The following is a 16,694-nucleotide window of genomic DNA, read 5'->3' as shown; positions in this document are numbered from 1 at the left end:
TTCTTAGCAAAATAAATTTTTAAATGATAAAAAAGTATTATTAATCATTTTAATAATAGTTTAAAATAAAAATATTATTAGTCCAATGGTTATGATTTGTTTTTATGAATTACAATATGAAGATAATTGTTATTTTTTCAAATAACATTATATAGGAAAAATACTATTATTTTTAAACCTAAGAAGAAATATAAAAGATATCCTAAGTTGTTAATTTGTTCCAAATGTTCAATCAATCAAAACCTTCAATTTAGATTATTTGTAAGTGATTAATATTTCATTATTATTATTATATTCTAATTAATAGTATAATAATATGAAATTTAATTATATTTTTAATCATGAACTAGAGGACAAAAATGTAATTGTGCCTAACATTAGGCTATTTTACTATTCTAACCAAAGGACAAATGCGTAAATTTATACTGTAAAATTCATAACAATGATAATTATGATAAATATATTATAAATAATATGGGATAATTGTGAGGCTTAGTCAAAACATATTAACTGAGGGCTGCCTTAAGCCTCTCTCTCTCTCTCTCTCTCTCTCTCTCTCTCTCTCTCTCTCTCTCTCTCTCTCTCTCTCTCTCCACAATGCACTACATTGGGCGTACATTGAAGGCTTGCTGGTCACGATTGTATAGGAGTGGTTTGTTGCAAAATAGAGGTTGATTAGTTCGCAACAGCTATGGGAGGAGGTGAACATTGGGCCTTGCATGGAATATAGGGTATTGGCTATGTGCATGGAGGGACTTGCACTTGTTTTTTTGCGGGATTGTTTGGCACCGATTTACTCTATTTCGGACTTATGAAGCAATGACATTTGGTTGGATGGTGCTCAGTTTGGTCATTGGCGATGAAACTGGTTGAGAGAGGTGGGGTTTGGGCGTGGTCGTGGGCTACAACTTCTAGACTAGACATAGAGGAAGTTTTCAGTGCTGGAGACAGTGGTTGAACCCAGAGATACCGTGATGCCATTGTTGTCTCCCTATTTGTCCAACTCCGATATACTCGTTGTAACAGACACGTTGCCTCACACTAATAAACCCCTTTCTCTCTATCTCTCTCTTCAACCATCTCCATCTTTCCTCCCTCAGCCTTTATATCTTTCTCTATCTGTTGCCCTCTCTACTCCTCTATGACTTATTTGTATTTTTGTTTTCATTTCCATCGTCACCCATGTCACTGTTGTTGGTGTTGCATATTTTTTGCACGCCGGTAAGTCTCTGTCTATATCTCTGTCTCACAATTGCTTTTTGTCGGAGTTTGAGAGGGCCAATCCAATATCATGGACACTGCAACTAGCTCAAAATGGGAAGCTTTTGGACCTTGCTGATATGTCTGCACATTCATTGGATGAGGGAAGGACTAAGCTTTGCAATTGCAACAAAAATGGCTGCAAACGACATACAAACATGCCATATAAAAATCAACAGAGATGGACAAATATGTAATTAAAATCATCAACTAATAATTCACTATTCACATGCCGATAACCTCTTTTATAATAGGATATATATATATATATCTTCTATATATAAAAAGTGTGTATGAAACAGAAAATCTTGTTTTAACGGTTTTTCTTGTTTTTCCGTTAAAGTTAACACCGTTTGTTTTAACGGTTTGGCACATAAAATGAAGACATAAATGTTGAGAGAGATAGCATTCAATACTGTTATATGATTTATTAATCTCAATAATTATAATACTTAATAGTTTATATAATAATAAGTAATTAAAAATTAGTTATTATATTTTTCTCTTTCTCCTTAACATATACACGTGTATTAGGTGCATAAGACGTGAATTCCTAAATATAATATACGTATATTATACGTTTCATTAACTCAGATAATTGAGTATTTCAAATTTAAAAATCTCATATAATATATAATACAAGTGTGTTTAATCAAAGTGTTTTTTTCCCCATGGTAGTAGGACGTAGCTTCCGCTAAGTCATATTCCATACGTGGGCTTGCTATGATAGGCACGTGACAAAGGCTGTGATCCTTGAGCTAATCAAGAAAGAGTAAATTCGGCCAACAATTTTAAAATATATTTTATGATTTATATATATGTTATATATAGAAAATATTATACCACAAATTTTATAAAAAGATTATATTTTAACTTTATGTTGTCCCTGATCGACTCAACCAACAGCAAAATAAGAATTTTAATGTTATCTCTATTGATTGTCTACAGGATGACATAAATTGATGAATTATAATACAAACATCAAACGACACATATTTTGAACTACCGTTTGTGTTCGACTTTTATTAAATTTTTCGCATACATCTTTGCTAAAATTATAGATGTTATAAACATGTATTGGATTATATGATATTTTGAACTAAGTTTTTTATTTTCTCCAATATGCCTTAAATTATTAAGTGACATCAATAATTTTTATAAAATATATATTATTTTTTACAAATAATCATTTCATAAAATTAGACAAACGTGCTTTGCACGTTACTCCCACCTAGTATATATATATATATGTATGTATGTATGTATATATGATTAATCAAGTCATGGGTGTATAACATATACGAGACTCTCTTTTATTAAACGAGTCCAATTTCTAGACTGTAATACTAATAATTTAAATAAACAAACAAGTGACACAATACAACTCAATGAACTCACATAAATTGCTTCATAAACACATAATATTAGGTTAACTTCAACATGATCCTTTCAACTTGTTCTATGTAAGATTGATTGAGATAAGTTAAATATTTGATCTATCCTAATTAACGAATTTCTATATGTTTGCAAGCATGAATTACACCTGAGAAATTTATCTAACTTAATCCACGATCATGTTGTGATCAGATAAGTCCAATAAGTTGATATGTACCAAGTTCTTGATATATATATATATATCCAACCAACAAACTATTGTGCAATTTGTGAGGGCTAAATTGCTGTCTTTATAAATTAAACCAAAATTAACTCCTTCATTAAGTATGTTTAGCTGATTTGGATATTTTTGATTTTTGATTTATTAAATAATGTTCATCTTACTTATCGTGGCACTTCAGCCATCGAGAATTCTCCTGATGAATATATTTCTTTTTTCTTAATGTATTTTTTAATTATTTTAAATATATATATATTTTTAAAAATTCACAATATCATTAAAAGTTATTTCTTTAATTATTTAGTTAGAAAAAAAATTTATCAAAATGTGAAAAACAAGGCCACAAATTAAAAGTACTAAAAAGCCCAATCAAACTTAAAGAAAAACCCAACCAAATCTAAGCTTGTATAATTTCATCTTCCCATTTAATCATTTTGAATGATTTTATTTATTATTTTTATATATCACACATTATATTTATTTATTTATTTATAATAAATACATAATAAGTAAAATAATTCAATAAATTTAATAATAATAAAATAAAATACACAAAAGTTATTAGGTGAAATGATGAGTAGCACTGTAGCATCCCTCTTAATTATTTATCCATAATTTCCACACGCCACATGTCAGTCTGTCTAAGGTCCACCATGGCTCTAATTGTCACACGTCTTAACCACTCTTAACTATGTAATTAACTGCCCTCACAAGCCCCTACCTGGCATAGCCATGCAATTATAGTCACACCAAATTTTTACGTTATTTCGCCTGAAACAAAACCTCTTTTATTTTTATTTTTTTTCGAGTGATAGAAAATAGAAAAACAAGTTAAGCTAAGCGATTGGTGCTATTGTGTTGGTAAGATTATGATAACTTGCAGCTTTGGTCCATATACAATTATCTGTATTTATTACAAATCTCGATATAATATTATCAAATGTGTTTTCTTGAATAATATAGAACGTAATTTAAATTTTAAAAAAATTGTCAATGGATAAAAATATCTATATAATTTTAGATAATTAAAATTTTTAAATTTTTAAAAATATGATTATAATGTTTAAAAAATCAAATAATCATCATTTATATCTCATAACGTATTTGTTTATAAATGAATATTATATGTTTGAAACATATAATTATCAAATAGTAAATAATTTTTTAATAATAAAAATTATTATAATTAATATATAAATTGTATTTCTCATCATAATTATAAATATTCACTAAATTATGTTGGGATGGTAAAACTATGGTGGTTAAAGTAAAACTGAAATTAAAATTCATATACTAGTTGAATCGTGGCTTCTTATCATGATTTCATCACACCTCACCAATAAATACCAACAAATAGTTTTCGTGTCTATCACTTCACATGCGTACGTAACACAATTTACTGGAAATGATTATCTTTTTCCTTTCCAAATTGTCCCATGTTTTTCGAATAATCGAGATGCTTATGGAAATGAATTTCATTGACTGCTGATGTTGTGGGCAAGACCGGGATATTTAACAGGGCAACATCATCCGATAAAGACCTCCGAAAATTCAGTTTCGATGTCCTTTCTTTTGGTTTTCTCAAAGAAAAAGGAAATTACATATTTGTGGGGGGGAAAAAATGGTTCAACGAGGGGGTGATATTGATTGAGAAAATACATAAACATCAGAGCAAAGGATCTAACACTGAATCCTATTTTTAATAGGGCTTTTGTCTGTCCCCACTCTGCCTGCCCCATTCATTCACTCCCCACTACTCAATAAGGGGCACTCGGGCTGAATAGACTTGAATCTCTCTCTCTCTCTCTCTCTCTCTCTCTCTCTCTGTGATTCCATCCAGTAAGTGGGTCTCGCGTATACCAAGCGTTTCTTGTTTCTCATCGCTGCTTATTGTAACTATCGATTGTATACTGGATTTTGTGCATGTAATTGGAGTTTCGTGTATAAGTTGGTTTTTGGGTGATTTTTTCTTACTGGGTTTTACTCTTATCGATTGAATTTGCGTCCTTGTTTTTTTTTTTTTTCATTTTTTCTTGTGCCACTCGTTTTTATTTACATAATTGTCGTGTTGGTTTTTGGCTTACTGGGTTTTGTGTTTTTGATTAACTGGGTTTTCTTGCTTGGTCTTGAACTATGCAGTAGGTCTTTGTGCGATGGGAGATAGAATCCCACCTGGGAGTTACTTCCAGTATCCTCCTCCTGGAGTCCCTTCTTCTCCTATCAGGTCTTCTTCCCTCCCTTCAGATCGAGGCAGGTTCGTTCAACACTCAGAACCCTATGTTTTGCGTTCAGAACCCTATGTTTTGCGTGCTATTCCTCTTGGATTTGTTATCTTCATCGTATTTTTTTCAGTGAAATTTTATCGATACATTAATAAGATGATGTTTAATGGTTTTATTTATTTATTAGCTTTATAATTGCGTAATCTATTCAATTATGTGTGTTTTGATCAAATTTCTGTGTGTGATTATCCTGTTGTATTTTTGGTCTACTGTTTTCATGCTTAGTTATAATCTTTCAAAATCTTCTAACAATTCTACAATTGAAGGAAATAATATGCAGGAGGTAAACCTGTTTGGAAGCTTGCCTGCAATTTTAGTTTCCAAGCTTCTCTTCGAGATTGGCCCTTTGTTCTCGAATAACTTTATTTTCTTAACTTATTTTTTTTAGTTATTGCTATTAGCCAATTGTAATTTTTTTTTTTATTTATTTTTGGTTGAAGGAAAGAAAAATTAAATCAATTGCGTTTTTGTACTTCCATGAAAGCTCAACAAACTAATAGACAAGTTGTGAATGAAACCGAATAGTCAACTTATTATTTTGAAGACTGAAATCTCAAGGGCTTTATTTAACGCTCACACATGTATGCTTGCATGGAGATTTAAAGACAGAAACCGTTTTCATTTGAAAAGGATGCATGCTGAAGACAAATGCAACATAACATTGGTGGAAGAGCCTCGTTGGCGTGGCACTGGATATGAAACCTGTCTTTCAAGCTAACCCACTGAGCATTTAATTGGTGATCTGGCAAACAATAAAAAAAGAGAAGGAGATGAACTAACATAAAAAGAAAAGGAAGCTGAATTTTTAGGTGATTTTAAGATTTTTATTAAAGCTGCCTGCTCTAATTTCATGACCATTACTGGTGACTTGCTCTTTATATTGCTGCTGTTGTGTCATATCTTTCTTTTCTTTTTTCTTTAATGGGAAAGATGATAATATTACCAATGGAATGAGAAATACAAAAGAAGGGTGTGGGGTCCCCAACAAAATCACCCAAAAACAACAGAAATAGCGCTGGAGATAAAGAACAATTGGAGGAATGGTAAAATAGTTGGACCCATGATTGGCCATCATGAAGATATTTGCTTGAGTAATCCACTGGTTGGAATGCTTAGAATCATCTATTGCGGGGGCAACCCTTATTAGGAGGGTGCGCAATGAGTTCAGCTATGTTATTTATTTTTTCTTTCATTTAGTCATTGTTTTGGTTTATTCAATTTGGCAACTTAAGTGAAAAATGTTTGGGCCATGTTTTTCTTTTCTCAAGTCTTGGACACAATGAAGACTCATGTTTATGCGGCCAAAGATCTTGTGATTGTCAATCTTTATTTACTTTGGTTCAATTAATCATGCTGTTACATTGTGGGAGTATGATAGGATGTAATGGATGTGTTCATTCATATGACAATGGCAGATACTTGGCTGAATTATTGGCGGAGAAGCAAAATTTGGGACCATTTTTACAAGTTCTTCCCCTGTGTAGCAGACTTCTAAATCAAGGTTGGTGAATCTGCTATCTATCATTGCCAACAATGTATGCTCCATTCTTCAGTTGTTTGTTTGCATCATCACATCCTCTGTTGTGTCCTTTGAAAAGCAGTTTGATATCATAAATTATTGGAGATGTGTAAGCATGGTAGTATACATGCATCCTTATTATTTCAAATTGTCCTCAGCATGGGTTCAGTTGCAAATGTACTATCGTATAAAATATTTTTGGCTTACTGCAGCTATCTCCTTTACCTTTCAAAGATGAAGATAAGGTTGGGAATACTGAAATGTACCGTGCCCACCAAAAACTTAAGTGCATATGCTCTTCTCATTTACTTGAAACCACATAAAACAATTTTGTTTGGGAGCTGATTTGTCTTAAAATGTTATTTTCAACATGTAAACCATACCATGAAAGGTTTTGGGCATTTTTTATGTACTCAACTTCATTTGTTCTTTCATCCTACCACAGAAATCAGACGGGTTTCTGGCTTCAATCAAAGTTTTGTGGATCGTGAAAGACTTGAGCATGAGAGCCCACTTAGGTCGTTAGGTCAGCCCCCTAATGGTAGAACAATGGATTTAGAAGGATGGCCAGCAATGCAAGTGGAGGTAATTCTAGCTTATTGATATGATGGATGTTTATATTGTTGGGATGCTTTACGATTAGTTGATGCTTCATTCATGGCATAAGCATAACTTGGGTTTTGAGGCAGCCTCTTTTTATGATATTATTCAGTTGATGTTTAACTTCACATTTAGTTGCATTCTAATACCACTAGCATTCATTTTTTCTTTAAGTATCTAGCATTCTTTGTTTTGAGTTCAAGAATGTGTATGCTCAAAAGCGTAAAGCCTCCACTAAATTCTAGCGAGTAAAGCCTCTGCTTAATTACACGAGTTCACTAATAAATTAGTTTTGTCATTTATTCAAAATCATGCCCTCTGTTAAATTCACGGACTATCAAATTTGTGTGCTTACAACTTGTCTATCTGTTTTGATTCATTTATTTAGTTTTCATCCACTTATAAAAAATTATATTTACTTTTCATTTGTTAGCACCTCGATTGAATAAGATACTCTGTTATGGGGAAGCAACTGGCTGAGCTTTCATGAAACATGGTAGAAAGATGGTTTGGGATTTAAGATTGTGATTTGTGGTCAAATCATGTGAACTTTTCTCGATGTCAATTTCCTTCCTGCAGGAAAATGGACATAGCCAAAGAATGGCCCCATTTCAAACTCCTCCAATGGGTTGGCCTGGGTTGCAAGGAGTTCCAGCTACTCCTATCGTGAAGAGAGTTATTAGACTTGATGTTCCTGTGGAAAAATATCCAAGTGTAAGTTACCATGTCCCCTTGGAGTTGATTTTAACTTTTATTGTCACTTTCCAGTATGGAGCAGTTCCTAAAATAAAGCTTGGCAGTATAATTTTGTTGGCCGAATTCTGGGACCGCGTGGAAACTCACTGAAAAGAGTTGAAGCCATGACAGAATGTAGGGTGTACATAAGAGGAAGGGGCTCTGTTAAGGATTCTGTAAAGGTATCATGAAGTTTTTTTTTTTGCCCTGTTCTCCTTCTTTCCTCTCACTACTAGTTTGGTAAAGCAACTTAGTTGTTGAGTAACAGTGGAATTCAGTCGGCTGTTAATAGATAGTTGGCAATGTAATATGGAACTTTATCTGTCTAAACATTTTTTGCCTGTCTGAACTTGCCTGTTGCTTCCTTATAGATTCCACATAGCTGTATGTCGAGTATTCTCTGTTCAAATGGTTGGGAGTGGGTCATCCTTTGTGATCCATTCCATTCTTTCTTGCGTATGTGTCAATTTTTGGTTTGAATACCTGTGTCAAAATATCCAATGCTCTCAAAATTATACCTAAATGTGGGAGCTATTATCACTTAATAGTCAGTGATATATGTATTTTCATTTTAGTTTTGCAGTCGATCTTTTGGATTCATTCGTTTCTTTTTTGTCTTTATTTTTGGGGGGAGGGTGTTCAGACTTGTATCATTCAAGTGGTTAAACACTTAATGCTGGTGGTTTAACTCCCCAACATTACTTTTGATCGAAACTCCCCAACATTATTTTCAACTTAAAATTTTGAATTCAAGAAAGCATCAAATAAATTATAGAAGAGCAACCCATGTTCATGATGTCTGGGCATGAAATTTATATGAAAAAGACGGCCAACCAAAATATTTAGGAAAAACTAGTAAATATTGGTCAGACCCAGTATCATCGATCAGTTAACACTCCTTCACCACTTTGCACCTCTAAGTTGCATCAGACCTGGATGATAGAATATTATCAGGGAATGGTGGAATGACAGATGGGAAATGGCCACCTCCAGTTGTGTAGTGCACTGTTCTGATAGACCTCCAATGGACCAAAAGGAAAAGATAAACCTTATTGAGAGCTTTAATTTTGGAGCTTATGCTTTAATTTTGAATCTAAGAGAGCTTTAGTAGGACACTAATTTATTTGTTTTTATACAAATTTTTTTACTTGCTTATTCAATGGGAAAAATACAAGTTTACTGGAAAGAAGATATTATCTCCAGGTGACTACCATCTACTAATAATTTAATAAAAGAAACTTATCAAATAATAATAATAATAAAAAAAGAATAATGGTTTTAGACTTGCCTTGCTGTTGTTAGTTGAGTGCCAGTCTTCAAACGAAGTGGTCAATCATATCTGGCACATTTTTTATGGGGGAAAGAGAAAGGAAGGGTGGGTTTGGTGGGTGATGGACGGGAAATTGAAGCCATCTTATAGGTTAGGAGAATCATAATGCTTTTCTCTTTTGTATGACACTGATTGATCAAATATTTGTGATACTGATCTTCTTCCCCTTTTTTTTCAAAGATTTTCTATATGTATTGACTGCTTCATTAAGCTCTACTAGCTCTGTTTGCATGAGTTGGACTCTTAATAAAATGCACTTTTTATTATTAGTTTATCGCTTTTGAATGACTGATGGAGTTGTTAGCAATTAATAAGTCATCGCATCACAAATGAGGAAGTTAATATTTGTTTTGAGAACCTTTTTGTGAAAAGAAATTGGTTATGTTCTCGATTGTTATGGTTCCTGGTAATGCTTTGCGTTTTCCGTGATGCTCATGGGTTCATGTATATCTACTTTTTCTCACTCTCGTGATGAGCCTCTGTTTTTCTTTAGGAAGAGAAACTGAAGGATAAACCTGGATACGAGCACCTTAACGAGCCACTGCATGTGTTGGTTGAGGCGGAATTTCCAGAGGATACTATAAATGCCCGCTTGGATTATGCAGTGACAATACTAGAAAGCCTTTTGAAGCCTGTGGTATGTTCTGAAACATGCTTGTTTGCATCATCAGTTGACCATTTTTTTGCGCTTGACTGAAATTCTTCTTCTTCTTCTCTCTCTCTCTCTCTCTCTCTCTCTCTCTCTCTCTCTCAGGATGAATCATTGGATCACTATAAGAAGCATCAACTAAGGGAACTGGCCATGCTGAATGGTACATTAAGGGAAGAAAGTCCCAGCATGAGCCCCAGCATGAGCCCAAGCATGTCTCCCTTCAACAGTACAGGAATGAAAAGAGCCAAGACAGGAAGATAACCATTCAATGTTGATGATGATGATGATGTGACCCTGTTTAAATTGGTGAATAACTACTAGCATGCTACTGGTTATTAGCCTGATGGCTGAACCTCAAGAGACGCGCTACTCGAACTCAGGAGGTAATTTTGGGCTCTGATTGTTTGGGCACCACAGATGGATTAACTGCTACTACATTGATTTTCAAACTTCTCTTCGCGTCTTCTATGATTTCTATTCTTTCATGTATCATTAATTTCCAACTCTGAAGACTTTTTATTTTATTATTTAATTTGTAACTGCCCCCACCCCCCCCCCCCCCCCCCCCCTTTCTCCCTATTCAATTTACTTCCCCTCCCACCCCCAAAAAAAAAAAAAAAAAAACAAATGTACTTATAGATTCTTTTATATTGACATTTAAAAAATTTGATGCGTATTCTGATATATGGAATCTCTTCGTGAATTCCAAACACCTGTTCCACCACTATTGCTGAGCATATGCTGATCTGTTCGTTCGGAACCAACAGGTTTTGCTACTTGTCTTATTTCAGCATTTTTAAGTGGAGGGAAACAATTATACTAAGAGGATTTGGGTTAATTGCCATATCATTTGCTCCTCATAATATTATGCTTTGTTTACTTTAATTCCTTTATTTGTAAGTTATATTCAAAATATTCCTTTCTGTCCAAATGAGCTTTGCTCAAACGTGTTTGCCACATCAATGATTCAATCCCTAATCTCTTATGCATTGAATAGAGATCATTTAAATTTTATCAAATATGCTGAAGACATCTCAAGCTCCTATAAAAATTAAAACAAATGATCACGGGCGAAGAGTTCAAGGGCCTTGAATGAAACTATCTAAAGCTTAGTTGAGAAACCCATTTTTGGTAAGAAATGCAGCTAGCGTTCAAGGCAGTCAACGCTTTGCAACACACAAGTAGCAGTCAACCTGACATAAGAACTGTATGAACAATTTGATGCAACCCGCACTTAAAACTCAGGCTAAATCAAAACTGTAATCTGAATTTTGGGGTCATTTTTACAACCTTTTGATTAAGACCTCCTCACATTTCTTCCAAAATGGTATTAACCTCTTATCTACCATAAAAGACAGATGTATTGTCCAACCAAAAGAATTCACTTACATACATCGTCACAACAAGTATTGTGTTTACGCCAGAAAAGATTATCTCACCTCATAGGAGTAGTATGCATATCACATCCAAATCATGGCTTTTAAAGGAACAAGTTTTCCTGACAATTAAAGACATTTAACCCTGCAAAAAGTCCCAATTAAAACAACTATGTTAATAATTGAAAGACCAAAGAATAAAAAACAAACTCCATTACATAAATTTGAAAACTCAGAAATTACATGACCAGTCCTTGTAGTACTGCTAAAACCAAGAACAACAAAACTCAGTGGCACTAACACAAGCTCATGAAAGAAACAGCCAACTACAAGAGAGGCCAGCAAAACGAATACATTCTCATATGCACACAAAATCTTTCATTCCCTTTTAACCAAATAATAAGCTGGATCAAGAAAGTCTTGTCCATGAAAAATAAAAAACGCATATTGACGTGAGACACACCTCAACTGTACTCAACATAAAATTGTAAGGTTTTGGGTCAATCCCGAAGACCAAGTTCAAGTTCAAGTTCATCGTCCTCTTCAAACAACTTCAAAAGACGGGCATACTGCTCCTCTCTTTTCTTCTTTTGCCAGAACTTGAAAAGGAACAAAAAGATCACCACGAGGACCACGAGGACAAGGAATACGATTAGCACAATAGATCCAGTGCTGATACTGGAAGTGGCATGAGTCTCAGCCTTTGTACCATCTTTCAGTATTCGGTGACTCATTAGAAAAGCCTGAAGAAAACCCAATCAATAAGAAATCTAATCAATGGCTGGCAATAAAGATTTGTCAGTTTTTTTTTTTTATAAGTAACAAAGATGCTGCTGGAAGACTGCACACATTCCCACAAAGATGACGCCTGAAATGGAGCCTTTCAACAAGCATAGGCTACCGGCGTCGAGGGACAAAAAAGAGCAGGCGCTACCTGTAAGTTACTAGTTCTTTATAACTCATCAAAATATTAATAACAACCCGTTGAAGCCAATTTATATTCAATGCCAATGATCCCAAACGTCTTGCTTTTGTGGCCATCAAAATAAGCACATCGAGCTCTAAGTCTTGCAAAAATAATTGAAACCAAATTTTAGCCCAATTCGGGTACTTTTGGATGCTAAAAAAGCTGCATGATCCTAAAAAACCATTCTTATCAACTTTTATGTTTACACCACGATTTGAAATCTGAGGAAAACAATGAAAAGAATTCAAATTTCTAGCATCTCCTTTATTTGAAAAAAAAAAAAAAACGCCGATCTCCGTTTTGTTTTCGTTTCATCAGAGATGGGTTCTTTATTTTATTAAAAAAATAAAACTATTTGATGAATGCAATAAAAAGGAAAAAAGTATCAAAACAAATGTATTTGGAAGGGCTAAATTTTTACCCGGCGAGTAAAAGCATGAAAGTTTGGAAGTTCGCGAAGAAGTCGGAAACCTACGTGCATCAGATACATATTTTCTTAGGAAGAGATCTGAAGGACGAACCTGAAAGTTGAAACGAACTGTAGAGAGAGAAGGAAGGAAGCGAACAAAATCAAGGAACCACAAAACGCAGCGACTTGCTTTTAAATTCCACTCTCTGATCTCTCTCGGGAAAACTACGCTGCGGCATCGTTTCGTGAGAATAAAAAATGGGGAGAAAAGTTGTTGCGGTATTGGACCTGTTGTTTTGTCGTTTTTTGGCCCATTTGTAATTTTCTATGTTCTCCTTTAAAATTTAAATTAAAAAAATTATTTTTTTTCCAACCACACCGTTATTCTTTTCGTTCTGGGAATTTTCGGAAAGAGAAATGCTTTGACGACCGCTCTGCGTCCCCGGCCTCACGTCCTACGTTGCAAAATATTTAAACGACGTCGTTTGCATTTTGTGGCTTTGGGTCTCTTAGATAGAAGGGGTCCTGTCTCATTATCCCGAATGTTCTAATCTGAACGAAATTTAAGGCAGATGTCAGCAGACACACACTTGCACAAGATTTTGCATGCCTTCACTTCAATTGAAGCATACAATTTTTCAATATGAAAACGTTGCCTGTAAAAATGAGATCGAATTTTCATGCACATGCTAAACCATTCAAATAATGATAATAATAAAAAATCAATATAAGCCATGACCATAAAGACAAAATGTCCGTTGCTTGACAAAGAGGGTCAACCTTTTTTAAAAACTCTTCTTTCTAATTCAATTTTTCATAGACCATCATCATCATCAAGTATTATATCTAATGCCAGACGATTCTTTCTATTACATTGCCATCTAAACCACACCCCCATCAAAACGACAAAAACAAGATTATAAATAATAAGTCACTCAAAACCAAAATGGCTAGCAGACTCCAGTTTGTTTCAAACAAAATGAAGAGAAGCTCTACCAGGACAAAAAAAAAAAAAAAAAAAAAAAAGAAAAGAAAACGACACAATAAAAGGCACAATTTTCTACCCAGGTATTGGGATCATCATTCACTTGAAGCACTTGGCATCCAGAAGAGGCTCTCCCTCGAAAGGCTCGTAATCTTCAATCATCTGACTGACACGCTCCTTTTGGGCTTCATCTGTGAGATCCACCTTCCTCCAGTCGTAGAGCTCCATGTCATAGCACTCATTAATCACAAATTGCGGAATTTCTTGCCCACGAAAAAGCCACAGCCCCTTCACCTTGAATGGTGGCTCTGAACCTATCACTAGCATCTTCCCAAAAGCATATTTGCGAGCTAGATCCATCCTCTGAAGAAATCCACCGACCTTATTCAGTGTTACAAAGGAAACAGTGTTTTCATCATTGTACTTGTAATCACAGAACCAGAGAGAGTATCCCTCAGGATCGTACATGTCCCAGAACCCTGCAGCAAAAATGAACCGAGGATTAAGAGAAACTTGTTCACACTGCAAATGACATACAATTCATATAACGAAATTGCCTGAATAATGGTGTTATACCTTTAATAGCAACCTCACGGAAATTGGTTTTTGTGTTTGAGTAAAGCCTCTTCCACTCATCCAGGATCATCTTACTTGGGGGCAGCAGATCTAGAGGGTTCTTAGGCTTGGGCTTTGGGGCCTCCTCCTCCTCACCAGCTTCTGGTGTGGGTGTTGCCCGCTCCTCCTTTTTGGCTTCTTTCTTGGGTTCATCCTTGGGCTTTGCTTTAGCTGATTCCTTTGGATGAGAAGGTTTCTTTGCAGATGGAACAGGTAGAACAGACTCAGTCTGCTTCACCTCACCCAGAATCTTCTTGAAATTTGGTTGATGAACCAAGGTCCAGAAGTATCTCTCCACATGAGGGAATTCAGATGTAAAACTCTTAGTCATGAGCAGGGTGAACCCAAGGTATAAGTTGCATGTCATAATAATATCAGCCAGGGTAACAGAATGCCCAACGAGGTATGTGTTGGAAGCAAGATGAGTGTTTAGAGCACCAAGTGCTCTCTTCAGTGCAGAAATTGCAGCTTCCTCAGCCTTCATAATAAATAAATAAAGGCAGAGCACTGTTATGGGACAATGATGAAAATATCTTTCTTTTAAGCATATTATAGATAGATATAACAAAAAGTGATGAATAAAAAAATGACACACCGGAGGAAGGTAAACAACACGTCCCATTCTAGGTCTACACCAATACACGATATTAGCGTCAATTTCCAATGATGCGAAATCAATCCACTGCTCTATATGGCCCTGAAAATTCAAGCACATATAACAATAAGCATAAAACACACAAAAAGAGAGGGAAATTGGCAGTAACAGCAATGGTCTCACATAATCAATATGGGAAGAACCATATAGAGGATTGTCAGCCTTCAGGCGAGTAACTGCAGCAACAATTACAAATCCCATAAGTTCCAATATAACAACCTGGAGAGGATCCCCAAACTTAATAGATGGGTGAGAGAAAAGTCTTCAGTATTACCATAACGTGCTATAGCATTGCTCTCAAATATGGGACCATCAGGTGTTTCCAACACAGGAACCTAGTTGAATATCAGATTTAATGATTTAAACATCTATCAAACTTAATGTAAAGATCACTATAAATACCGCAGCATAGAAGTATACCTTCCCAATAGGGTTCATTTTGAGGAATTCAGGAGTTTTATTCGAGACGCCCATCTCGAAACCTGGGACCAGTTTCACTTCCACACCAGTGTACTCTGCAGCAATGAGTGTCTTGTAAACATTTTTGTTTGTCTTCCCAGCATGCAAGATCTGGAATGTACATCAAACAGCCCCATTAGCAGAGGAAGATAGCTTCAAATTCATATGAATAAAATCTTCTTTTTACTTATAAAAAAAAAACAAGATAACTTCAAATACTCAATTAGAAAACAAAAAGATTGATCAGTTTTGATGGGAAAGTGTATTCAGAGGGGGTTCTGCAAGTGCATATGCACACACTCGGATGTTCACAATAATCACAAGAAGCAGCAAAGCAATTATATGGAAATCCAAACAAAGAATTCCAATTGTGCTCAATATAAATGCTAGTAACAGTTGCTGCAGCCGGCACTTAACACAGTGAGCTCAGTTTCATTTTAATGTTATCATAACACCAAAGGGTCTGGTTGTGATAGAGTGGTACGAACACCTAATTGAAACGGTATATCAACAGCACTCTCAATGGAGACGCTAGAAACAGTGGCAAACGTCAACAGCGCTCTTATATTCTACGAAGTAAACATCTAATCAAACAATTAGGGTCAAATTAGGATTTTAGTTCCAAATTGCACCAGAAAAAAAATGAGAAATAATCAATAGTATAACAAAACTGTAATAATCAATCTCCACAACGATAACTATAACTAAAACATAAAAAGGAATATGAAAGAACTAGAAGGAATCAGAATCGCGAGCCAAAGCTCTGACTACTAGTAGTAAGGCTAACGAAAACGAAATCAGAATTATGCATATTCACTAAGGGAGCCCATGAGTTCAGAATCAAAAGGCTAAGAATTTCATTAGACAAACCACTAAAACCCACAGAAAACCAATAACAGGCATATAATTTGCTGGGAATGCATTATATAAAATCTAGAAAGAAGCAAAATTTAACTCACCAGAGCCATGGCGTCACGGAAAAACGTTTCCCACCGATCTCGGATCTGACCAAGAGAAAAAAGAAATGAGATTAACTGTATCAAAGGACGCGTTTGACTCAAAAGGAAAACATTTTCCGGGGGAAGAGATAGACCTGTGATGTGAGTGGTGGTATCCCTGGAGCAGCTGCGAGTGTGAGAGAGAAAAAATATATGAAGCAAAGTAGGGTTTTTTTGTAGGAATCAAGCAAAGATAGAAAACGAACAGCCTAAAATGGGTACGTATAGTCTCGGGTC

At 34.9% G+C, this 16,694-nt stretch overlaps 3 protein-coding genes across 3 annotated transcripts; 1 reads left to right on the top strand and 2 right to left on the bottom strand.

The window, feature by feature from the left end:
• Positions 1-4,448: 4,448 nt before the first annotated feature.
• LOC122310696 (KH domain-containing protein At1g09660/At1g09670-like) lies at positions 4,449-10,533 on the top strand. The gene is made up of 8 exons (XM_043124805.1): positions 4,449-4,714; positions 5,015-5,129; positions 6,573-6,658; positions 7,122-7,261; positions 7,856-7,990; positions 8,077-8,193; positions 9,835-9,978; positions 10,096-10,533. The coding sequence occupies exons 2-8, from the start codon at positions 5,029-5,031 to the stop codon at positions 10,252-10,254; spliced, it is 882 nt and encodes a 293-aa protein (XP_042980739.1). The 5' UTR covers positions 4,449-4,714; positions 5,015-5,028; the 3' UTR covers positions 10,255-10,533.
• Positions 10,534-11,567: 1,034 nt separating this feature from the next.
• Positions 11,568-12,915, bottom strand: LOC122310701. Its single transcript, XM_043124809.1, has 2 exons — positions 12,758-12,915; positions 11,568-12,112 (listed from the first exon to the last, which is right to left on the bottom strand). Exons 1-2 carry the CDS (start codon positions 12,824-12,826, stop codon positions 11,870-11,872), a joined length of 312 nt encoding a protein of 103 aa, XP_042980743.1. The 5' UTR covers positions 12,827-12,915; the 3' UTR covers positions 11,568-11,869.
• Positions 12,916-13,420: 505 nt separating this feature from the next.
• LOC122310695 (elongation factor 1-gamma-like) lies at positions 13,421-16,678 on the bottom strand. The gene is made up of 8 exons (XM_043124804.1): positions 16,553-16,678; positions 16,419-16,463; positions 15,421-15,570; positions 15,275-15,335; positions 15,124-15,176; positions 14,941-15,042; positions 14,307-14,823; positions 13,421-14,209 (listed from the first exon to the last, which is right to left on the bottom strand). The coding sequence occupies exons 2-8, from the start codon at positions 16,425-16,427 to the stop codon at positions 13,830-13,832; spliced, it is 1,272 nt and encodes a 423-aa protein (XP_042980738.1). The 5' UTR covers positions 16,428-16,463; positions 16,553-16,678; the 3' UTR covers positions 13,421-13,829.
• Positions 16,679-16,694: the final 16 nt, after the last annotated feature.

Source organism: Carya illinoinensis, chromosome 5 (genome assembly GCF_018687715.1).
Source record: "Carya illinoinensis cultivar Pawnee chromosome 5, C.illinoinensisPawnee_v1, whole genome shotgun sequence".
In the NCBI taxonomy this organism is placed as follows: Eukaryota; Viridiplantae; Streptophyta; class Magnoliopsida; order Fagales; family Juglandaceae; genus Carya; species Carya illinoinensis.
The sequence above is the reverse complement of the archived record's forward strand: the minus strand, read 5'-3'. Positions and strand labels throughout refer to the sequence as shown.

What these genes read in the sequence shown, in the direction of transcription:
- LOC122310696 (XM_043124805.1), top strand. Translation starts at nt 5,029, where the DNA reads ATGGGAGATAGAATCCCACCTGGGAGTTACTTCCAGTATCCTCCTCCT. An exon ending in CTGTGGAAAAATATCCAAGT is followed by an intron (nt 7,991 to 8,076) that starts GTAAGTTACCAT and finishes AAAGCTTGGCAG; the next exon opens with TATAATTTTGTTGGCCGAAT. An exon ending in CTGTTAAGGATTCTGTAAAG is followed by an intron (nt 8,194 to 9,834) that starts GTATCATGAAGT and finishes GTTTTTCTTTAG; the next exon opens with GAAGAGAAACTGAAGGATAA.
- LOC122310701 (XM_043124809.1), bottom strand. Translation starts at nt 12,826, where the DNA reads ATGTATCTGATGCACGTAGGTTTCCGACTTCTTCGCGAACTTCCAAAC. An exon ending in TTCATGCTTTTACTCGCCGG is followed by an intron (nt 12,113 to 12,757) that starts GTAAAAATTTAG and finishes GGTTTTCTTCAG; the next exon opens with GCTTTTCTAATGAGTCACCG.
- LOC122310695 (XM_043124804.1), bottom strand. An exon ending in GTGTTGTTTACCTTCCTCCG is followed by an intron (nt 14,824 to 14,940) that starts GTGTGTCATTTT and finishes TTTATTATGAAG; the next exon opens with GCTGAGGAAGCTGCAATTTC. An exon ending in CCGTGAGGTTGCTATTAAAG is followed by an intron (nt 14,210 to 14,306) that starts GTATAACACCAT and finishes TTTTTGCTGCAG; the next exon opens with GGTTCTGGGACATGTACGAT.